This window comes from Hemitrygon akajei, chromosome 28 (assembly GCF_048418815.1).
Source record: "Hemitrygon akajei chromosome 28, sHemAka1.3, whole genome shotgun sequence".
NCBI lineage: Eukaryota > Metazoa > Chordata > Chondrichthyes > Myliobatiformes > Dasyatidae > Hemitrygon > Hemitrygon akajei.
The window spans coordinates 12,836,494-12,860,775 of NC_133151.1; the positions used below are offsets into that span (position 1 = coordinate 12,836,494).

At 45.0% G+C, this 24,282-nt stretch overlaps 1 protein-coding gene across 24 annotated transcripts in view; it reads right to left on the reverse strand.

Moving 5' to 3' along the window:
* LOC140717693 (neurexin-2-like) overlaps positions 1-24,282 on the reverse strand; it is a 1,248,008-nt gene that overhangs the window by 117,414 nt on the left and 1,106,312 nt on the right. For 17 of the 24 annotated variants that reach the window (XM_073031351.1, XM_073031350.1, XM_073031347.1 and 14 more), the window contains one exon: positions 16,285-16,374. The exons of the other annotated variants lie outside the window; for them this stretch is intronic. In XM_073031351.1, the coding sequence (XP_072887452.1) occupies positions 16,285-16,374 (90 nt within the window). The remainder of the gene's footprint in view (positions 1-16,284; positions 16,375-24,282) is intronic. 24 annotated transcript variants of the gene reach the window in all.

A 24,282-nucleotide genomic window follows, 5' to 3' on the forward strand; every position in this document is an offset into this window, starting at 1 on the left:
GAGGTTCAGGAATTCCTTCCATTAATCTCCCCTGTGCTACAAAGCCACTGAAAACCTGTCTGTTCATTTGATAAACACCTCTATTCAGCACCTGGGACATTTTATTACCTCAGGACTGTTATATAAATGTATGCAATTGTTGATGCTTTTCAGTTTCTCCACAAGGCCTCTGTGCTGTAAGAGACTGATGGGCCTTGTGAGGTAGGAACGTTGACTACAGTAAGTGTTGCATTATACAGGGCCTTTATCGCTCTGGCCCATTGCTGATCTCCACTCATCACAGCCACTGTGCCTGCATCACATCCCATTTATTAGAGCAGAGATGAGACAATGCAAGGTAAGTGGACAAGCTGGCGGAGTGTTTTTTAATGGCAACTAACCTGTGCCATGCTCAGAATTAAATTTCTTCCTCACTATCTAACCTGTGCAATGTGTCTAAAGAACCAGTTATTATCTGGGAATAAAGTGTAATCCATGGTGTTGCCAAAGGCAGACTGAGCATCAGATAGTGATTGAATCATTGCTGACTTGCTTGACTTGGTGCTTATGTCTGCAGATGCTGGAAATCCCGAGTATCACACACACAAAATGCTGGAGGAACCCAACAGGTCAGGAGGAGAGAAAACAGTTGACAGTTTAGGCTGAGACCCTTCATCAGGACTGGAAAGGAAGGGTCTCAGCCTACAATGTTGACTCTTTGTTAGTGTGTGCATGTCAATCCTTCGAAGAGGCAACAAGAAAACAGACAAATACTGATTGGTCAAATCCCATTTCAATCAAACACCTTTGGTTTTGGCAGCATGTTCACAGCTAATAAAGAAAGAGATTATTTGATAAACAGGGTCCTTTTCTGCTATTGAGATCCTGGGCCTGAGGAAATGGTATTGGGCAAATTAATCTAGTGCCCCAAAACTAGGACCAACCTGGACGGTTGGCCACATTAAGGAAGCAGGTGACCTCCTGCTCGCTGGGGGTGGCATCGGTGATGTGCCCCTTGCTCATCAGTCACTGGTTTGCTCTCAATCAGGATGTAAAGGCACTTGGAACAAGTGGTATCAGGTGGGGGGGGGGGAATCAGGAAATAGGCGAGACACAGGAGGAAACTGGCTGAGAGGAGACTGGCAATAGGCAGGAAGGAGACCCAGGCATTGGGTTACACCCCGAGAACAAATGAGGAGACCCCTGTTGTTCAGGTACCAAGAAGGCCCAGGTAATGGGAGTGGTGTGGACATCTGCAGATGGAGTGACCGCGGTTCTGGAGGTGGGTAGGCTGGTGTGGTTCCCCTCATAGGAGAGACAGTCAGCGGGGAGAATTGCCTAAAGGACTCAAAGCCGCGAAGATAGCTAACCGGGTAAAGAAAGAGGAATTGTGTCCTACAGAAGGATTAGTGACCGGAGAACCTCTGATTGAAGGGGTTCAATGGAAATCAAGGGGGGGGGGGAGCTTGGGGACAGCTGTTTCTCAAAGTAGAAATGTGGAGAAATTTCTATAGCCAATTTGTGCAATTTGTTGCCACTTGCAGCTATGGAAGCCAGGTCATTGGTTGTATTTAAAGCAGAGTGATAAGTTCTGACTGGACATGGTATCAAAGGTTATGGGGAGAAAGCCGGAGTAGGAGGAGTTAAAATAAAAAGGATCAGCCATGATTGAATGACGGAGCAGACTTGATGGCATAATTCTGCTCCTATGCCTTATGATCTTATGTTCTAAGTGGGCTTCCCTAGCAGTCATGGGATATATTTAAGGTGGAGGTTGCTAGGTTCTTGATTAATCGGTGTGTCAAAGATTACAGGGAGAAGGCAGGAGAATGGAGTTGAAAGGGATAATAAATCAGCCATGATGGAGCAGACTCAATGGGCAGAATTTTGCTCCTATGTCTTATAGATTCATAAAGTACAGCATAGAAACAGGCCCTTTGGCCTATCTAGTCCATGCTGAAACAATTTAAACTGCCGACTCTCAGCAACCTACATCTGAAGCATAGCCCTTCATATCCTTACCATCCAAGTACCTATATAAACTTTGCTTAAACATTGAAATCGAGCTTGTATGCACCACTTGTGCTGGCAGCTCTCACCACTGTCAGAGTGAAGAAGTTTCCCCTTACGTTCCTCTTAAAATTCTCACCTTTCACCTTTAACCCATGACCTCTGGTTGCAGTTCCACCCAGCCTCAGTGGAAAAAGCCTGCTAGCATTTACCCTATCTATATCCCTCATAATTTTGTAGTAGTGGTAGTAGTCTCTCGAAGTCCGAGGAAGACGGATGTGTTGCGCAGTCAACGTCTGTGGGCACACATATGACTTCTGAGGCCAAAGTCCGAAGCGCAGATACGGTTGCAGATGGGGCAAGGAGCACCGCCTGTTGGGGCAGGAGCGGACGCCTTCCTGTGTCTTTCTTGACTCGCCTTGAGGCGCTGCATGCGCCAGTTGGCTTGGAAGTTGTTTGATGCCTTGGAGCATAGATTGCGCCACTTGGACCGATCAGCAGCAGTGTGTTCGAGATGACAGGGCTGGAGTTTGGCCCACTTAAGGTTTGACTTAAGGTTGTCCTTGTACCTCTTCTTTGGGCACGGTTGTCCTGCTCCAGTTCTCCGTAGAACAACTATCACGGCATTCTGGACTCATCCATGCGGATCATATAGCCTGTCCATCTGAGCTGAACCTTCAAAACCCTGGCTTCATTGCTTGTGGAATTGGCTCGGTCCAGGACTGTCAGGTTGGAGATATGGTCTTGCCAGCGGATTTGCATGATTGATCGCAGAGTGTGATTGTGGAATTGTTCAAGCTGTTTGACATGTCTGCGATACAGTGCCCAGGTTTCACAGCTATATAGAAGTGATGAGACCATAACAGCGTTGTAAACCTTCAGTTTAGTGGAGAGGTGAATGTCTTCGCGCTGCAGAACTTTGACCCGGAGCCTTCCGAGTGTCTGGCTTGCTTTCTGGATCCTTGACGTGATTTCTTTATCAAGGGCACCGTCGCTGGAGATGGTACTCCCCAGGTATTTGAAGTTGTCAACGTTCTGTAGTTGTGTGTCATCGATGGTGATGCATGGCTGTGGCGGGGCGCTGTTAGGTGCAGGCTGCAGGAGGACCTCTGTTTTACTGAGGCTGATTGTCAAGCCGAACAATTTAGATGTGGCGGAGAATCTGCTGACCATTGTTTGTAGGTGGTCCTCTTGGTGCGCCATGAGTGCGCAGTCATCTGCAAAGAGCACTTCTATGAACAGCTTTCGGAGGGTCTTTGTGTGTACTACAAAGTGACGTAGGTCAAAGACTATACCTCTATCAAATCTCCTCTCAATCTTCTAAGTTCTAAAGATTACATTCCAAACCTATTCAATCCTTCCTTATAGCTCAGGGCTACCAGACCCAGCAACATAAGTTTTCTCTGTACTCTTTCAACCTTGTTTACATCTTTCCTGTAGGTAGGTGACCAAAACTGCACACAATACTCCAAATTAGGCCTTACTAATGTCTTATACTACTTCAAAAAAACATCCCATCCTGTACTCAATACATTGATTTATGAAGCCCAATGTGCCAGAAGCTTTCTTTATGACCCTATCAACCTGTGATGCCACTTTAAATGAATTATGAACCTGTATTCCTGGATTCCTTTGTTCTACCACACTCTTTTGTGCCCACCACTCACTGTGTAAGATCTACTTTGATTGGTTCCACTGAAGTGCAAAACCTCACACTTGTCTGCATTAAATCCAGCTCATTTTTCCAGCTGATGCAGATCCCACTGCTAACCATGATAGCCTCCTTCATTGTCCCCTACACCCCCAATCTTGGTGTCATCCGCGAATTTGCTGATCGAGTTAACCACATTAGCACCCAGATCATTGATGTAAGTGACAAACAACAAACAACAATGTACAGGCGTGACCTGTTCAAGAAGGACGGGTTACACTTGAATCCTGGGGGGACCAATATCCTAGCGGGGAGGTTTGCTAGGGCTACGGGGCAGACTTTAAACTAGTAAGATGGGGGGGGGCGGAAATCAATTTGAGGAAACTATGGGAGAGGAGGTTAGTTCACCAGTAGAGCAAGTAAGTAGACCGTGTGTGAGGGAGGACAGGCAGGTGATGGAGGAGGGATGCGCTCAGCCCGAAGTTGTAGGGGAGAAGAAAGAAAAGGATAATAAATTTGAATGCATTGCTAGGGATGAAAAGAGAGGAGGAGGTGGAGAGTATCTTAAATGTATCTATTTTAATGCTAGGAGCATTGTAAGAAAGGTGGATGAGCTTAAAGTGTGGATTGATACATGGAATTATGATGTTGTAGCTATTAGTGAAACATGGTTGCAGGAAGGGTGTGATTGGCAACTAAATATTCCTGGATTTAGTTGCTTCAGGTGTGATAGAGTAGGAGGGGCCAGAGGAGGAGGTGTTGCATTGCTTGTCCGAGAAAATCTTATGGCGGTGCTTTGGAAGGATAGATTACAGAGCTCCTCTAGGGAGGCTATTTGGGTGGAATTGAGGAATGGGAAAGGTGTAGTAACACTGATAGGAGTGTATTATAGGCCACCTAATGGGGAGCGTGAGTTGGAAGAGCAAATGTGTAAGGAGATAGCAGATATTTGTAGTAAACACAAGGTGGTGATTGTGGGAGATTTTAATTTTCCACACATAGATTGGGAAGCTCATTCTGTAAAAGGGCTGGATGGTTTAGAGTTTGTGAAATGTGTGCAGGATAGCTTTTTGCAACAATACATAGAAGTACCGACTAGAGATGGGGCAGTGTTGGATCTCCTGTTAGGGAATGCGATAGGTCAGCTGACAGATGTATGTGTTGGGGAGCACTTCGGGTCCAGTGATCACAATAGCATTACCTTCAATATAATTATGGAGAAGGACAGGACTGGACCTAGAGTTGAGATTTTTGATTGGAGAAAGGCTAACTTTGAGGAGATGCGCAGGGATTTAGAGAGAGTGGAATGGGTCAAGTTGTTTTATGGGAAGGATGTAATAGAGAAATGGAGGTCATTTAAGGGTGAAATTATGAGGGTACAGAATCTTTATGTTCCTGTTCGGTTGAAAGGAAAGATTAAAGGTTTGAAAGCGCCATGGTTTTCAAGGGATATTAGAAACTTGGTTCGAAAAAAGAGGGATGTCTACAATAGATATAGGCAGCATGGAGTAAAGGAATTGCTCGAGGAATATAAAGAATGTAAAAGGAAACTTAAGAAAGAGATTAGAAAAGCTAAAAGAAGTTACGAGTTTGGTTTGGCAAATAAGGTGGAAGTAAATCCGAAAGGCTTCTACAGTTATATTAAAAGCAAGAGGATAGTGAGGGATAAAATTGGTCCCTTAGAGAATCAGGGTGGTCAGCTATGTGTGGAGCCGAGGGAGATGGGAGAGATTTTGAACGATTTCTTCTCTTCGGTATTCACTAAGGAGAAGGATATCGAATGGTGTAAGGTGTGGGAAACAAGTAAGGAAGTTATGGAACCTATGACAATTAAAGAGGTGGAAGTACTGGCGCTTTTAAGAAATTTAAAAGTGGATAAATCTCCGGGTCCTGACCGGATATTCCCCAGGACCTTGAGGGAAGTTTGTGTAGAGATAGCAGGAGCTCTGACGGAGATCTTTCAGATGTCATTAGAAACAGGGATTGTGCCGGAGGATTGGCGTATTGCTCATGTGGTTCCATTGTTTAAAAAGGGTTCTAGAAGTAAGCCTGGCAATTATAGACCTGTCAGTTTGACATCAGTGGTGGGTAAATTAATGGAAAGTATTCTTAGAGATAGTATTTATAATTATCTGGATAGACAGGATCTGATTAGGAGTAGCCAGCATGGATTTGTGCGTGGAAGGTCATGTTTGACAAACCTTATTGAATTTTTTGAAGTAGTTACGAGGAATGTTGACGAGGGTAAGGCAGTGGATGTAGTCTATATGGACTTCAGCAAGGCCTTTGACAAAGTTCCACATGGAAGGTTAGTTAAGAAGGTTCAGTCGTTAGGTATTAGTGCTGGAGTAATAAAATGGATTCAACAGTGGCTAGATGGGAGATGCCAGAGAGTAGTGGTGGATAATTGTTTATCGGGATGGAGGCCGGTGACTAGCGGGGTGCCTCAGGGATCTGTTTTGGGCCCAATGTTGTTTGTAATATACATAAATGATCTGGATGATGGGGTGGTAAATTGGATTAGTAAGTATGCTGATGATACTAAGGTAGGAGGTGTTGTGGATAATGAGGTGGGTTTTCAAAGCTTGCAGGGAGATTTATGCCGGTTAGAAGAATGGGCTGAACGTTGGCAGATGGAGTTTAATGCTGAGAAGTGTGAGGTTCTACATTTTGGCAGGAATAATCCAAATAGAACATACAGGGTAAATGGTAGGGCATTGAGGAATGCAGTGGAACAGAGAGATCTAGGAATAACAGTGCATAGTTCCCTGAAGGTGGAGTCTCATGTAGATAGGGTGGTGAAGAAGGCTTTTGGAACGCTGGCCTTTATAAATCAGAGCATTGAGTACAGAAGTTGGGATGTAATGTTAAAATTGTACAAGGCATTGGTAAGGCCAAATTTGGAATATTGTGTACAGTTCTGGTCACCGAATTATAGGAAAGATATCAATAAATTAGAGAGAGTGCAGAGACGATTTACTAGGATGTTACCAGGGTTTCAGCACTTAAGTTACAGAGAAAGGTTGAACAAGTTAGGTCTCTATTCATTGGAGCGTAGAAGGTTGAGGGGGGATTTGATCGAGGTATTTAAAATGTTGAGAGGGATAGATAGAGTTGACGTGAATAGGCTGTTTCCATTGAGAGTAGGGGAGATTCAAACGAGAGGACATGATTTGAGAGTTAGGGGGCAAAAGTTTAAGGGAAACACGAGGGGGTATTTCTTTACTCAGAGAGTGATAGCTGTGTGGAATGAGCTTCCTGTAGAAGTAGTAGAGGCCAGATCAGTTGTGTCATTTAAGGTAAAATTGGATAGGTATATGGATAGGAAAGGAGTGGAGGGTTATGGGCTGAGTGCGGGTAGGTGGGACTAGGTGAGATTAAGAGTTCGGCACGGACTAGGAGGGCCGGAATGGCCTGTTTCCGTGCTGTGATTGTTATATGGTTATATGGTTACTCAAAACCAATCCCTATGGCACACCACTGGTCACAGACTTCCAATTGGAGAGGCAACCTTCTACATCCACTCTCTGGCTTCTCCCACAAAGTCAATATCTAATTCAATTTACAACCTCATCTTGAATGCTGAGCGACTGAACCTGCTTGACCAGCCTCCCATGCTAGACCTTGCCAAATGCTCTACTCAAGTCCATGTGGACAACATCCACTGCCTTGCCTTCATCCACTTTCCTGGTAACTTACATAGAAACATATGAAACCTACAGCACAATACAGGCCAACACATGCTGAACATGTACTTATTTTACAAATTACCCAGGGTTACCAATAGCCCTCTATTTTTCTAAGCTCCATGTACCTATCCAGAAGTCTCTTAAAATACCCTATCGCATCTGCCTCCACCACCGTCCCTGGTAGCCCATTCCACACACTCACCACCCTCTATGTAAAAAACTTGCCCCTGACATCTCCTCTGTACCTACTTCCAAGCACCTTAAAACTGTCCTCTTGTGTTAGCTATTTCAGCCCTGGGAAAAAGCCTCTGACTATCCACACAGTCAATACCTCTCATCATCTTATACATCTCTATCAGGTCACCTCTCATCATCCATCACTCCAAGGAGAAAAGGTCAAGTTCACTCAACCTATTCTCATAGGGCATGCTCCCCAATCCAGGCAATCTTGTAAATCTCCCCTGCACCCCTTCTATAGTTTCCACATCCTTCCTGTAGTGAGGTGACCAAAACTGAGCGCAGTACTCCAAGTGGGGTCTGACCAGGGTCCTATATAGCTGTAACATTACCTCTCGGCTCTTAAACTCAATCCCACGGTTAATGAAGGCTCTTCATTATCAGATCCCTGAGGCACACCACTGGTCACCAACCTCCATGCAGAATATGACCCATCTACAACCACCCTTTGCCTTCTGTGGGCAAGCCAACTTCATTGAAAAACTCTATAAAATTGGTTAGACATGATCTACCATGCACAAAGCCAAGCTGATTATGCTTATTCAGTTCATTTCTATCCAAATGCTTATATATCTGGTCCCTTAGAATACCTTCAGGTAACTTTCCCACAACTGATGTCAGACTCACCAGCCTAAGATGTCATGGTTTCTGTTTAAAGCTTATTTTAAACAGTGGAACCACATTGGCTATCCTCCAATCCTCAGCTACCTCTCTTGTCACTAAGGATGATTTAAATATCTCTGCTAGGACCCTGGCAATTTCTGCATTTGCCTCCTGTAGGGTCTGAGGGAACACCTTGTCAGGCCCTGGGGATTTATAACCATATAACAATTACAACACGGAAAATGGTCAGCTCGGCCCTTCTAGTCCGTGCTGAATGCTTATTCTCACCTAGTCCCACCGACCTGCACTCAGCCCATAACCCTCTATTCCTTTCCTGTCCATATAGCTATCCAATTTTTTTTTTTAAATGACAAAATTGAACCTGCCTCTACCAGTTCTACTGGAAGCTTGTTCCACACAGCTACCACTCTGAGTAAAGAAGTTCCCTCTCGTGTTACCCCTAAACTTTTGCCCCTTAACTTTCAACTCATGTCCTCTTGTTTGAATCTCCCCTACTCTCAATGGAAAAAGCCTATCCACGTCAACTCTATCTATCCCCCTCACAATTTTAAATACCTCTATCAAGTTCCCCCCTCAACCTTCTATGCTCCAAAGTATAAAGACCTGACTTGTTCAACTTTTCTCTGTAACTTAGGTGCTGAAACTCAGGTAACATTCTAGTAAATCTCCTCTGTACTCTCCCTATTTTGTTGACATCTTTCTTATGTTTCCTACATCTTTCCTTTGTTACCTCAGGGTAACAAACACTTTCTCCTCGGTAATCTGTACAGGGTCCATGAAATTCATGCTCTTTTGCTTCACTTCTATAGGCTCTATATCCATCTCCTGAGTAAATACAGATGTAAAGAATTCATTTAAGATCGCCCCCATCAGTTTTGGCTCCACACATGGATTACTATTCTGGTGTTCCAGAGGACCAATTTTGTCCCTTGCAATCCTTTTGCTCTTAACCTACCTGCAGAATCCCTTAGGATTCTCCTACACCTTGTCTGTTAGAGCAACGTCATACCTTCTTTTAGCCTTCCTGATTTCTTTCTTAAGTGTTGTCTTGCATTTATGCTCTTATAGTCTGAGGGTGAGATTTGTATCTGCCTGGGAGGCAGATACAAAATTTGGCTTCAAAAAACAATGAGATAAATCCTAACAATGGGCACCAACTAAACTGTTCTTCGATAGGGTCAGCAGAGAGTTAATGGCCTCCTACAACTTTATGACTTGTGGGAGGGAGCTATCTTGGGTGGTGGGGGTGAGGGAGGGGCAAGATTCAATTCCTGTGGGAAAAGACAGATTAAACAATGAGGTGTCTTGTCCAATGGTGGATGGACGTATCCTCAGGTAGAATCAGTGAATGAAAGCCTTGTAGAAGGTCAGAATAGGGTAAATCTTTGGGGATGTGAAGCATTGACTATATTCTCCTTTTCCCCCAGACAGAGTTTGACTGAGCTTTGATAAGAGCACACAGCAGTTGCCTCGGGGTAGTCTCAGGATGCTTGGTGAGAGGGTTAACAGGAACGCTGTGGGGAACAGGTAAAATTGACATTGTCCTCAGCCAGCAGGGAAGGCCAAGAGATGTAGTAAACCATACAGGCCTCAATGTTGTGGAGCTGCCTGCTGCTGGTTAGCTCAGCGTTCAAGGAGCTTAGATTAAGATGGAGACGCAAGACACTGCAGATGCTGGAATCTGGAACAACACACAAAACACTAGAGGAACTCAGCATTGGTAGGAGTAATGGACAGTTGATGCTTTACATCCAAACCCTTCATTGTGACCCCTTAAGAGCCCTTATATTTCAGCGTTGGAATCAAAGCTGATGAAGAGATTTTCCTTTTTCTACTGAGAGGTGTTGTGACTTTGGAAGCAGGAATATTGGTGATGGAAATGATTGGAGTAGTGAGATTAATTCATTAGTTCCAAATTAACTGGCACAGCACAATGGGCTGAATGGCCTCTTTCTGTAGGGCATAGCTTCAAACTGAAATAAGCAAGAAGGGATGGTCTCCATATACAAGAGTCCAGCAGCACTAGAGATTCAGGTATACCCACGGCAGCCCAGTGATTGCTACACTCCCTCATTTAACCATGGCTCTTCACAAACCAGCTCTCTCTTCCTCTATTGTCCTTCCCCATTGAGTGAGCCTCTGAAGCACTGCAGCACCGAGGGACTCACTGTGTGGTGTCCTCCCCATACCTAGGCACTGGATGTAAGCTTACAGTCCAACCCTACCCACCTTTGATCAGTTTGTCGAGTGTCATACAAGAGAAAATTAACTTTGCATGCAAAGGTTAAAGATGCGTACAGCTCCACAGCTCTCCCTCCACTGGAGGGTCATGTCATACCCTGGTTCACCTCATGCCCTTGTATAAATCCAAAGTACAACAGCAGCTAGCTACCACCAAGATAATGGTCTCCAGAGGCCATCGAGCACTAAGGGCCTCTATGAGGTTACTGACTGGAATGTGCTTTGTGAACCATACGGGGAGGACATTAACGGACTTACTGATTGCATCACTGGCTACATCAACTTCTGTTTGGACACTGTAATACCATCAAGGACTATTCACTGCTTCCCAAATGACAAACCATGGGTCACCAGTGATCTAAAGGCTCTTTTCAACCACAAAAAGAGAGCACTTAGATCAGGAGACAGGGAAGAAATGAAATATGTGTAGAGGGAGCTAAAAGAGAAGATCAAGGTGGCTAAAGAGGAATACAGGAGAGAGCTGGAGAACAAGCTTGGACAGAGTAGCACACAGGAGGTATTCAGGGGCATAAAGAATGATAATTAGGATAATGCAATGTCATGATAATTGTTGGGGATTTTAACATGACAGTGGATTGGGAAAACCAGGTCAGTTATGGACCTCAAGAGAGAGAATTTGTAGAATGTCTATTGGATGGCTTTTTCGAACAGCTTGTTGTTTAGCCTACTAGGAGATCGGCTGTGCTGGATTGGGTATTGTGCAATGGTCCAGAGGTGATAAGAGAGATTAAGGTTAAGGAACCCTTAGGGAACAGTGATCAAAATATGATCGAGTTCACATTGAAATTTGAGAGGGAAAAAATAAAATCCAATGTGTTAGTATTTCAGTGGAATAAAAGAAATTACAATGGCATGAGAGGGGAACTGGCCGAAGTTGACTGGAAGGGGACATTTGCAGGAAGGACAGTGGAGCAGCAACGCCTGGAATTTCTGCAAAAAATGAGGGAAGTGCAAGACAGATAAATTCCAATAATAAGAAATTTTCAAAGGGAAGAAGGACACTGCTGTGGCTGACAAGTGAAGTCAGAGCCAGAGTAAAAGCAAAAGAAGCCAGAGCTATTGGGAAGGTGGAGGATTGGGAAGGAAACTAAGAAGGTCATTCGGAAGGAAAAGATGAATTATGAGAGGAAGCTGGCAACTAATATCAAAGAAGATACTAAAAGCTTTTTTAAGTATTGAAAGGGTAAAAGAGAGTGGAGGGTAGATACAGGACCAATAGAACATGATGCTGGAGATATTGTAATGAGCGATGCAGAGGTGGCAGAGGCACTGAATGCGTATTTTGCATCAGTCTACACAGTGGAAGACGTCTCCAGTACACCGGACATTCAGGAGTGTCAGGGAAGTGAAGTTTGTGCAGTGAAAATTACGACTGAGAAGGTGCTCAGGAAGCTTAATGGTCTAAGGGTGGATAAATCTCCTAGACGTGATGGAATGCACTCTTGGGTTCTGAAGGAAGTAGCTGGAGAGATTGAGGAGGCATTAATGATGATCTTTCAAGAATTGATAGGTTCTGACATTGTACCAGATGACAGGAAAATTGCAAATGTTACTCCACTATTTAAGAAGGGTGGAAGGCAGACCTGTTAGCCTGACATCAGTGGTTGAGAAGTTGTTGGAATCGATTGTTAGGGATAAGATTATGGAGTACCTGGAGGCACATGACAAGATAGGCCAAAGGAAAACCTGCCTGGCAAACCTACTGTAATTCTTTGAGGAAATTACAAGCAGGGTAGACAAAGGAGATATAGTGTACTTGGATTTTCAGAAGGCCTCACATTAGGGCCACACATGAGGCTGCTTAGCAAGATAAGATCCCATGGAATTACAAGGAAGTTACTAGCGTGGGTGGAGCATTGGCTGGTCGGCAGAAAACAGAGAGTGGGAATAAAGGGTTCCTATTCTGGCTGGCTGCCTGTTACCCGTGGAGTTCCACAGGGTTCAGTTTTGGAACCACTGCTTTTTACGATGTATGTCAATGATTTGGACTACGGGATTAATGGATTTGTGGCTAAATTTGCTGATGACACAAAGATAGGTGAAGGAGTAGGTAGTGTTGAGGAAACAGAGAGCCTGCAGACAGACTTAGATAGTTTAGGGGAATGGGCAAAGAAGTGGCAAATGAAATACAATGTTGGAAAGTGTATGGTCATGCACTTTCGTGGAAGGAATAAATGAGCAGACTATTATTTAGATGGGGAGAGAATTCAAAATGCAGAGATGCAAAGGGACTTGGGAGTCCTTCTGCAAGATGCCATAAAGGTTAACTTCCAGGTTGAGTCAGTTGTGAAGAAGGTGAATGCAATGTTGGCATTAATTTTTAGAGGTATAAAATATAAGAGCAGGGATGTGATGAGGCTCTGTAAGGCACTCGTGAGACCACACTTGGAGTGTTGTGTGCAGTCTTGGGTTCCTTATTTTAGAAAGGATATACTGACGTTGGAGGGGATTCAGAGAAGATTCACAATAATGATTCCAGGAATGAAAGGGTTACTGTATGAGAAATGTCTGGCAGCTCTTGGGCTGTATTCCCTGGAGTTCAGGAGAATGAGGGGGTTTCTCATGGAAACATTCCGAATGTTGAAAGGCCTGAACAGATTAGATATGGCAAAGTAATTTCCCATGATAGGGACTCTAGGACAAGAGGGCACAACTTCAGGATTGGAGGACGTCTGTTTAGAACTGAGATGTAGAGAAAATACTTTAGTCAGAGGGTGATAAATCTGTGGAATTTGTTGCCACAAGCGGCTGTGGAGGCTAAATCATTGGGTGTATTTAAGGCAGAGATAGATAGGTTCTTGATTAGCCAGGGTATCAAAGGGTATGGGGTGAAAGCAGGAGAGTGAGGATGACAGAAAGAATTGGATCAACACATGTTTAAATGGCGGAGCAGACTTGATGGGCCGAATGGCCTACCTCTGCTCCAATATCTTTTGGTCTTATGGAATGCAGCCGTGAATGGGCTAATGAGTTAACCCAATTCTTCAATAGGTTTGACAATTGCCCTCCTGTTCACACCCCCTTCAGCACACCAGTCCAGGTGCAGAGGCACCCAAAGCTCCCTCAGCACCAACGCCTCCCCACTCCAGTTCAACACGTGGATGAACAACACAGGCTACTACTGTCTACATCCCCTCCTTGCCCTGCATCTATAATCCACACTTCCACATACCAACTGCTATCGTCACAATCTTCACCTCCTCCAGCAGCCACCTTCCACCAATTCCCCAGTCATCATGGACTCACCTTCACTACTGAGCAGGTGAGAAGGGCTCTGGGGAAACTTAGACATGGCAATGCATTGGGAACGGATGGTGTGAACCTGAAGGAGTGTGCTGAGCAGCTGTGTGGAGTCCTCCAGCGCATTTTCAATCTGAGACTCAGCCCGGAAAGGGTCCCGACTGTGTGGAAAACATCATGTGTGGACTCAGTAGCCAAGAAAGGCTAGCCAAAAGTTTTGAATGACTACTGTCCAGTGGCCCTGACCTCACATATTATGAAGACCATTGAGAGGCTGGTCCTGGCTTAACTCTGACCCTTGGTCAGATCAGCACTCGATCCCCTGCAGTTTACCTACCAGGAACACACTGGAGTTGACGATGCTGTCATCTACCTGCTGAACAGAGCCTATTTCCATTTGGATGAGCAGGGCAGCAATGTGAGGATTGTGTTTTTTGATTTTTCTAGTGCCTTCAATACCATACATCTCCACACACAGAGATCAGAATCAAATTGGGATCTCCTGGACTGTGAGGGAGCATCTCTTAAACAAAGAGATGCTCTCTCTATACAATCATGTCAAATGCTGCTCCCTCATTCTCAATACATGTGTCTTCTGTCAAGCTGGGGGTTAAAATTCCACTGGAGGGAGAGTGAGAACTGCTTCAGTACATTCCTCAGCCATGATCACAATATCTGTTCATCGATCCACTCACCGATGCTGAGAGCTCTAAATCCTGCTCACAGAGCCCACTTGCCAAAGGATCCAACAAGCACATTCAAGATATTCTGCTGAAAGCAGGTCAACCCAAAGCAGGGCTGAGGAAAGGAACTGACATCAGCAGTGAGAGCCACTGTTGGAGGTGAGGGGTTAGGAGAAGAGAGGGGAGGAGACGGGAGGAGGGAGGGAGGGGAGGGTAGGAGAAAGTAGGGGAGGGAAGCAGTAGAAGATGTGAGGTGAGAGGTTAGGAGAAGGAGGAAGGAAGGGGTTGGAGAAGGGAGTGAATTTGGAGTGGGAGAAGGGAGCGAAGTGAGGGGTATAGGTGAAGGGTGGAGGGGAATGGGAAGGTGAATGAGAGGGGAGGTTAGGAGAAGGGAGAGGAGGAGAAGTGGCAGGAGCAGGGAAGAAAAGGGATGAGCAGGAGAAGGGAAGGAGGGCAGGGAGTAGAAGAAGGGAGGGGAGGGAATGGGGTAGGAGAAGGGAGGGGATAGGAGGAGGGAGGGGAAGTTAGGAGAAGAGAGAAGAGAAAGTAGGGGAGCAGTAGGAGATGTGAGGTGAGGGGTTAGGAGAAGGGAGGGGTTGGAGAAGGGAGAGGAAGGGAGGGGAGGGGCAGGAGAAGGGAGGGGTAGAAGAGAGAGGAGGGGGAGAGGTATATGGAGGGGGAAGGTGGGGAGGAGTTAGGAGGAGGCAGGGGAGGGGAATGGGTGAATGGAGGGGAGGACTGGGGGTAGGAGAAGGGAGGGGATGTGCTTATCCTAAGACCATAAGTTATAAGAGGAGGATTAGTCCATTTGGCCCATTGAGTCTGCTTTTCCATTTAATCATGTCTGATCCATTTTCCCTCTCAGCGCCATCCTCCTGCCTTCTCCTCATATGCCTTCATGCCCTGACTATTCAAGAATCTATCAAGCTTTGCCTTAAATATACCCCATGACGGCCTCCACAGGCACCTGAGGCAACAAATTCCACAGACTCTGGCTAAATAGATTCCTCCTCATCTTTGTTCTAAAAGGTCACCCCTCTATTCTGAAGCTATGTCCTCTCATCTTAGATACCCCTTCAGCATAAGAAACAGTCTCCACGTCTACTCTATTGAGGTTTCAATGAAATCCTCCCTCATTCTTCTGAATACTAGTATGTCAATGCCCAGAACTCAGATGCTCTTTAATATTATTGGCTAACTTACCTTCTTATTCTATCTTTTCCTTCTCTATAACTTTTTTAGTTCTCTTCTGTTGGCTTTTAAAAGCTTCCTAATCCTTTAACTTCCTACTAATTCTTGCTCTATTAAATGCCCTCTCTTTGGTTTTTATGTTGTTTTTGTCTTAAGAATACTTCTTCCTCTTTGGGATGTATATATCCTGTGCCTTACAAATTGCTCTCAGAAATTCCAGCCATTGCTGACTGCTGTCATCCCTGCCACTGAGAGGAGAGTGAGGGGAGATGGTAGGAGAAGGGAACACAGGGGAGACTGTGGGAGAAAGGAGCTTACATAGTGGGCGGTGGAAGATCTGCCCCTTGTCCTGTCCCGCACAATCTGTAAAGGAATGCATGGTGTGGAGAAGCTGACACACTTTCCCAAAAATCAAAGATCAAAATGGCTTCAACGGAAACCTCACGGAATGGTTCCCCTTCAACCACCGGACAGCAATTGGGAGCATTAACACAATAGGACAGGAAAAGAGACAAAATCAGGCTTACCAACAATGATCAACGTGTAAACTCAGCTACAGTTAAAACAGGTTTTAAATGGCTTGTTTAATTTTACTGATGTTTTAGCATTTAAAAGAATTAAAATAGAATTATGATTGGGTTAAGTTAAAGTTAAGTTTTTTGTTACGGTGTGTGACTCCTTTTTTAAATGTTAAAAGCTTTTAATTAATTTTTTTTACCTTTGTCGAGTAGCCACTCGTCTACTACCCGACCAAGACGATATGGAATTCGCTGTCTAGCAATCGCCAGCCGCTCGTTATCATAGTTGCCTTTAAGGTTTAAAGAGACATTTCAGCAGTTAAAATCTGCAAGGTCAAAGGTCAACAGTTAACACTTAACGCTTCAGGTGAAAGGTCAAAGTTAAAAGATTAGCCACCAGGCCGCTGACCACTGTAGAGATTCCTCTTCAACCTTCTCCTCTCAGGAGGAACCAAACTGGACTCCTAAACCCCCAGTTATTGTCAGTAGGGGGTGCATTTCATAAGTCAGTGCCAACTACTTTGTGGCCCATTGGAAAGTCTTGAAGTGTAAAGGACTCAACAGGTTGCCACCAAGAGTAATGTGAGAACTAGTCCCTGTTTTCTTGGGAGGGATAAACTTCAGCCAGAGCACCAGCACAAGTTTCCTGCCCTTTTCCAAATTAGTGACTTGTCGCCTCATCTGTCTGCCTATGATTCTCCCACAGTACTTCCTGGATGTTTGTGCTCAGCTCTCCAATGGACTCGAACTAGCTGACCCAGCAAGACACCCGCTGGGGCCCGGAACAATTGGTGTGGGCTACATGCTATGCCAGGGCTGCCTCAGTGCAGCAGTTAGTGCTATTACCTGACTGTTCCAGTGACATGGGTCCTGATTGTGTGGAGTTTGTACTTTCTCCCTGTTACTATATGTATTTCACCAGAGATGTGTGGGTTGTTAGGTTAATCAGCCATTGTGAATTGTGCCACAGTGTGTAGAATCTGGGGTGAGTTGATGGGAACATGATGGGAACATGGGAGTAAGTATGGAAAGTAATCCAGTTGGTCTCAGTCCGAAACGTCAACTATTTCTTCCCCTCCATAGATGCTGCCTGACCTGCTTGTGGGGGGGGGGGGGGGGATGGTGTGTGTGTGTGTGTGTGTGTGTGTGTGTGTGTGTGTGTGTGTGTGTGTGTGTGTGTGTGTGTGTGTGTGTGTGTGTGTGTGTGTGTGTGTGTGTGTGTGTGTGTGTGTGTGTTGCTGTGAATTTCAGGCTTCTGCAGAATCTCTTGTGCTTAGGGTATAGATCAGTCAAAAATATGGGCAGAAACCTTGCCAACAGAGTTTAATCTGGACTCATGTGAGATGTTGCAGTTTGGGAGGTGGAGAGTAAAAGTCAGGACCTTTCGGAGCATGAATGTACTGAGGGATTATGGGGTGAAGGTCTGTTGCTCACTGAAAACGTAACAGGTAGATAGAGTGCTAAAGAAGGGACACAACGTCCTTGCCTTCATCAGTCCAAGTGTTGAGTATAGAAGCTGCAGCTCTATGACACAGCTGGAGTGTCATCTGCAGTTCTGGTTGCTCCATTACTGAGAAGATGGAGAGATGGATGTGAGCTGCCCTGCTCCATTACTTTGATAGGTACCGCCTGTTTAATGGGTCTTGTATCAACGAGTGATGGGACAGTGGAGGGGTTTGATGGGTGCCCCTTGTGTGATTTGTGGGCAATCTGGGTGCTCTGCATATCACTGATGGATGCTCTTTTTGTGTTCAGTGGGATTTAGATGGGTGTTCTTGTATCTGAATAAAGGGTGCTCTATCATTGGGTGCCAGTTGCTCTGTCATTGGGGATAGATGCTCATTGGGGTGGGTGCACTATCATTGGGGATGGGTACTCAATCAATGGGCGACGGTTGCTTTGTCATTGGGTGATGGGTACTCTATCACTGGGTGTTGGGTGGTCTATCAGTGGGTCCTGATGGCTCTATCAGTGGAAGATGGGTGCTCTATCATTCAGAACAGGTGCACAATCATTGGGGATTGGTGCTCTATCATTGAATGCTGGGTTCCCTATTAGTGGGTGCTGGTTGCTATATCATCAGATGCTCTATCATCAGGGATGGGTGCTGTATCATTGGGTGATAGGTGCTCCATCAGTGGGTAATGGTTGCTCTGTAATTGGGTGATTGGTGCTCTATCAGTGGCTGATGAATGTTCTATTGTCCAGTGAGATATGGGGAGAAGGCCAGGAACTGGGGTTGAAGAGGAGATAGAGAAAAAGGATCAGCCATGATTGAATAAAGGAGCAGACTGGATGGGCCAGTTGGCCTAATTCTGCTCCTATCTCTTATGGTCTTATTGGGGATGGGTGCTCTACCAGTGTGTGCTCTATCATTGATTGCTGGGTGCTCTGTCTTTGGTGATGAGTACTCCATCGTTGAGTGATGAGAGCTCTGCTATTGGGTAATGGGTGCTCTATCATTGGGAATGGGTGTTTTATCATTGAGTACTGGGGGCTCTACCAGTGGGTGATGGGAGCTCCATCACTGGGGATGGGTGCTCTATCATTGGGGTTGGGTGTGCTATTATTGGTGAGGGTGCTTCATCATGTGCTGGTTGCACTATCATCAGGTGATGGGTGCGCTATCATTGGGGATGGGTGCTCTATCAATCAGGATGGGTGCACTATCATTGGGGATGTGTGGTCAATCAATGGGTGATGGCTGCTCCATTGTTGAGAGATGAGTGTTCTATTTTTGAGTGATGGGGCTTTATCATTGGGGATGGGTGCTCTATCATTGGGGTTGGGTGCTCTATTATTGGGTACTGGGTGCTTTATCCGTGGGTGATGAGCATTCTATCATGAGAAATGGGTGCTTAATCATTGGGTGCTGAGGTCTCTATCAGTGCCAGATGGGTGTTCTGTCATCAGGTGAAGGCTGTTCTATCATTAGGTGCTGGTTTCTCTAACAGTGGGTGATGGCAGATCCATCATCGGTTAATAGGTGCTCTGATAGTGGGTGGTGGGTGCTCTATCATTAGAGATGAGCGCTCTATCATTGGAGATGGGTGCTCTATCATTGGGTGCTGAGGTCTGTATCAATGGGGATGGATGCTCTATCAGGTGCTGCTTGTTCTATCAGTGGGTGATGGAAGCTGTATTATTGGGAGAATCAGAATCAGGTTTTATAATCACCGGCATGTGACATGAAATTTGTTAATTTAGCAGCAGCAGTTCATTGCAATACATAATCTAGCAGAGAGAGAGAAAAAAATAAAGCATAATAATAAATAAACAAGTAAATCAATTAAGTATATTGAATAGATTTTTTAGAACGTGCAAAAGCAGAAATACTGCATATTAAAAAAAGTGAGGTAGTGTCCAAAGCTTCAATGTCCATTTAGGAATCGGATGGCAGAGGGGAAGAAGCTGTTCCTGAATCGCTGAGTGTGTGCCTTCAGGCTTCTGTACCTGCTACCTGATGGTAACAGTGAGAAAAGGGCATGCCCTGTGTACTGGAGACCTTTAATAATGGATGCTGCCTTTCTGAGACACTGCTCCCTGAAGATGTCCTGGGAACTTTGTTGGCTAGTGCCCAAGATGGAGCTGACTAAATTTACAACCTTCTGCAGCTTCTTTTGGTCCTGTGCAGTAGCCCCTCCATACCAGACAGTGATGCAGCCTATCAGAATGCTCTCCACGGTACAACTATAGAGGTTTTTGAGTGTATTTTGAGTTTTTGAGATGGGTGTTATTGTTAGTGATGGGTGCTTGGCACTCTATCATTGGGTGATGGGTGCTCTATCAGTGGGTGATGGTTGCACTGTCATTCGGTGATGGGTGTTCTATTAGTGCGATGGGTGCTCTATCATTAGGTGCTGGTTGCTCTATCATCTGGTAATGGGTGCTCTATCACTGGGGATGGGTACTCTGTCATTGGGGTGGCTGATCTATTATTGGGGTGGGTGCACTATTATTGGGTGATGGGTGTTCTATCTTTGGGGATTGGGGCTTTATCATTGGGTGCTGCCGTCTCTATCAGTGTCAGATGGGTGTTCTGTTATCGGGTGAAGGGTGGTCCATCATTAGGTGCCTGTTGCTCTATCAGTGGGTGATGCGAGATCCATCTTTGGTTGATGGGTGCTTCATCAGTGGGTGATGGATGCTTTATCATTGATGATGGGTGCTCTATCAATGGGTGCTTGTTGTTCTTTGGAGGGTGCCCAGTGCTCTATAGTTCGGTGCTAGGTTCTTCTTAATGGGTGCTGGGTGCTCTACCATTGCAGATGGGTGCTCTATTATTGGGGACGGGCGCTGGGTGCTTTATCATTGGTGTTGGGTGCTGTGTGCTCTTTCTTAGGTGTCTGATGGTGCTCTACTTTGGGTGATAAGTGTACTCTCTCAGAGGATGATAGATTCACTCTTCTCAGTGTTTGAAGGATGTTTGAACAATTTTGTCCAGAACGCTAAGGTATGATGGGATCTCAGGGGCTAATGCCTCTCTGATACCTACAGAACCACCTTATATTGTGTTAATAAGTTGTCCTGCATGTTTAAAGCCTACTTGTCTGTCCATGATATATGTTGCTAGAACATCTATATCAATCCCGATACATATCTGTGGGTTTGTCTTAAATAGAAGAGGTTTATCCAGAGAGTAATGTCTCTGAGAAGAGGCTCTCAGGGGAAGGTCTATCAGATGAGCTGTCTGATGTGACAGTACCTCTCAGATTTAGAGGCTCTTGGAGTTCTCTTAAACAAGGCTCAGCTAGCACATCAATCAGCTGTGAAACCTGTCCGCTACTTTCACATAGATCACCGTGAATAACAATACTGACTCAAACATTCCCATTGTAAAGTGGCTCCCTTGGAGGGAAACGGGACTCATCAAACCCATGAGTGGGAGGCCAAAAGATCTTCAACAACCAATCAGGCAGTTGGGCATCTGTCTCTATTTCTAGACTGGCCAGTTTGCAATGGAAAGAAGCCAATCACAATTCACTCCTTTTCTCACTGACCAGGAGAAATGTCCCAAAGAAGAATCCCTCGAGTGGCATTGTACCTTTGACCCAAAGCACTGCCCTAATGCCCTCAACATCCATGTAGAGTCAGCGGCCGGATGGCTAATTCTTAAGACTGCTTAGGCTAAATTGTATGTTTAATTGTTCTAAAGCACTGAGTTTGAATGGCTTTGTTTGGTGTTTAGGACAGTTAACACAAGATTACCCATTTACAGGAATTTTAGCCTTGGTTTTTTATAGAAAATTTAAACCAAACCAATAAGAGAGACCTTATTTATAGCCTGTTAAAGAAAAAGCCAGCAGAGACGTTTCAAATCCAAGGTTTGGAGGTAATTTGAACAGGTTTTTTTTTAATGATCTTTACCTTAAACTTCAAGTGAATCCTTGTGAAAATGAAATATCTTTCCAGTTTATAAAGGGTTAACCTTGTTTTAATTCTAGCGTAAAAGCACAGTTCTTCGGTATTAACCCTTCATTTATCCACAGACCCCGTGGTTTTATTTAATGGTTAGTAAGCCTTTTCCTCATTAATTAAATTCTTTTATTTTTGGGGGGAGAGAAATGATTTTATTTTTGTGCTGTTGATGACACCACAGTTGTTACTAATAATCAGCTGGAATTACCCACAGACAAAACCTCTTGTTTTCCAACATCTCCTCACCCTCCCATTCCACTCAATTCCCCCACCTCCCACATCCCCTCTCCCAGCCCCAACCTAACATCCATCCCCAAACCCTCTCCATAAGGTTCCCCAATTCCGAGTTCCCATTGCTCCAACCCTGGGAGCTATGCCTGAGCTCTGAACTTCTGGATTCCCTTTCAAACTGCTCCACCTCCCATTGCTCTTTAGGAATGTTTCTTCAAACCTCTGTCTGTGTCCCACCCTTTGCCCACCTGTCTCAATAGATCTTCTAGAGTACACTGTGAAACATTCTATGATAACCTTCTTGTGCAGATTGGTTGAGCATTTTTTGCAGCTAAAAGGGATACTGTATATAAACACCCCCTGGTGTTACATTAATTTGTCGACTGGGTTTGACACCATACATGCAAACCTATCAAGTGTTTAAGACCATGAAGGTTACGGATCAAAATAGAAAAGATTTGCATTCTGTGAATTATTGATACACACATTTTTTGAAGCACAGCCCCTGCTGCGATGCAGACAGCGCAGGGGTGATTTGTGCACAGCAGGATCCCACTAAAAGCATGCGATCTGCTTCACCGAGCTGAACATTAGCCTGGTGAGAATCCCCTCAAACTCATCTGCTGGATTCCCAGTTAGACATTTCTTGCAAAAGAACATGCCTCTGACAGTGCAGTTCTCAGTGCACCGTGGCATCTCTAGAGGTTCCTGTGAATTGAGCTCTGTTGACAGACAAGACTGCTAAATCAAGGAGCTACAAATATTCATCACACTCTCATTCTGCTGTGCTACAGGGTTCCTGCAAAGCCCAACTTGTGGCTCCAGTTTACTCAATCTGCCAGAGGTCTTTCACTGCATACCTTTTGGAACAAGCTGATGTTATACTCACCCCTGCCCAAATAAGCCAAAGGTTAAGAGTTCAAATACTACCAAAGACGATTGAGTATTGGAATTCAGCCCAATAGCTTTAAACCAAGGACGAGAAGTTTGGTTTACTCGTGAAGTTTAAGTTCAAGTAGTGAAGGAACTCTGCCATTCCAGTGAGTCCACTACAAAATTATTGATCTAAGGTGTGCCCATTGTTGTGATGGAGACAGTGAATCAGAAGATTTGTAAACAGCAAGATCCCACTAAAAATAACACTGGCCAGTCAGCATCAGATCTATTTGACTGATGTGTCAGAGAGATGGACATTGGTGTGCCGGGTAGACCAGTGGAAGCCGTAGAAAGGATGCAGAGGAGATTTACAAGGATGTTGCCTGGATTGGGGAGCATCTCTTTTGAGAATAGGTTGACTGAACTTGGCCTTTTCTCCTTGGAGCGACAGAGGATGAGAGGTGATCTGATAGAGGTGTTTAAGATAATGAGAGGCATTGATCGTGTGGATAGTCAGTGGCTTTTCCCCAGGGCTGAAATGGCTAGCACGAGAGGACATAGTTTTAAGGTGCTTGGAAGTAGGTACAGAGGAGATGTCGGGGTAAGTTTTTTTACGCAGAGAGTGCTGAGTTCGTGGAATGGGCTGCTGGTGACGGTGGTGGAGGCAGATACGATAGGGTTTTTTAAGAGACATTTGGATAGGTACCTGGAGCTTAGAAAAATAGAGGGCACTAAGTTAAATAGAGGGCATTAGGCTGGGGTTAAATCGAGGGTTGCTGGGCGGCATGGCTGGAAGGGCTGGAAGGGCTGTTTTGCTCTGTATCTCAATAAAAAAATAAATAGTTGTGTTGACACCCACTCCAAGCCTGTACAGTTTTCATCAGAAAAGATGGAGAACAGGCCTGACAGAAGGGCGGAGGTCTACTCCCAACATGAACCCATTCACAGTGTCCACCATCCAGAATGGTTCACAGCGAGACTCTGTGGACCAGTTTCCTCATCATGGGACAACCTCTCAGTAACAAGGAAATTCATTATCATCAAAACACACCACAACGTCTGTCTGCTTGAAGATCATGACCTCAGTTAGAAACATAGAAAACCTACAGCACAATACAGGCCCTTCGGCCCACAAAGCTATGCTGAACATGTCCCTACCTTAAAACTACCTAGGCTTTACCTAGTGCCCTCTATCTCCTCTGTACCCTTTCCAATGCTTCCACATCCTTCCTATAGTGAGGTGACCAGAACTGGGCACAGAACTCCAAGTGTGGCCTAACTAGAGTTCATAGAGCTGTATCATTACATCGCATCTCTTAAACTCTATCCCTCGACTTATGAAAGCTAACACCCCATAAGCTTTCTTAACTACCCTATCTACCTGTGAGGCAGATGTACCCACAGATCCCTCTGCTCCTCCACACTACCAAGTATCCTGCCATTTACTTTGTACTCTGTCTTGGAATTTGTCCTTCCAAAGTGTACCACCTCACACTTCTCCGGGTTGAACTCCATCTGCCACTTCTCAGCTCACTCCTGCATCCTAGCAATGTCTCTCTGCAATCTCTGACAATCCTCTACACTATCCACAACACCACCAACCTTTGTGTCTTCTGCAAACTTGCCAACCCACCCTTCTACCCCCTCATCCAGGTCGTTAATAAAAATCACGA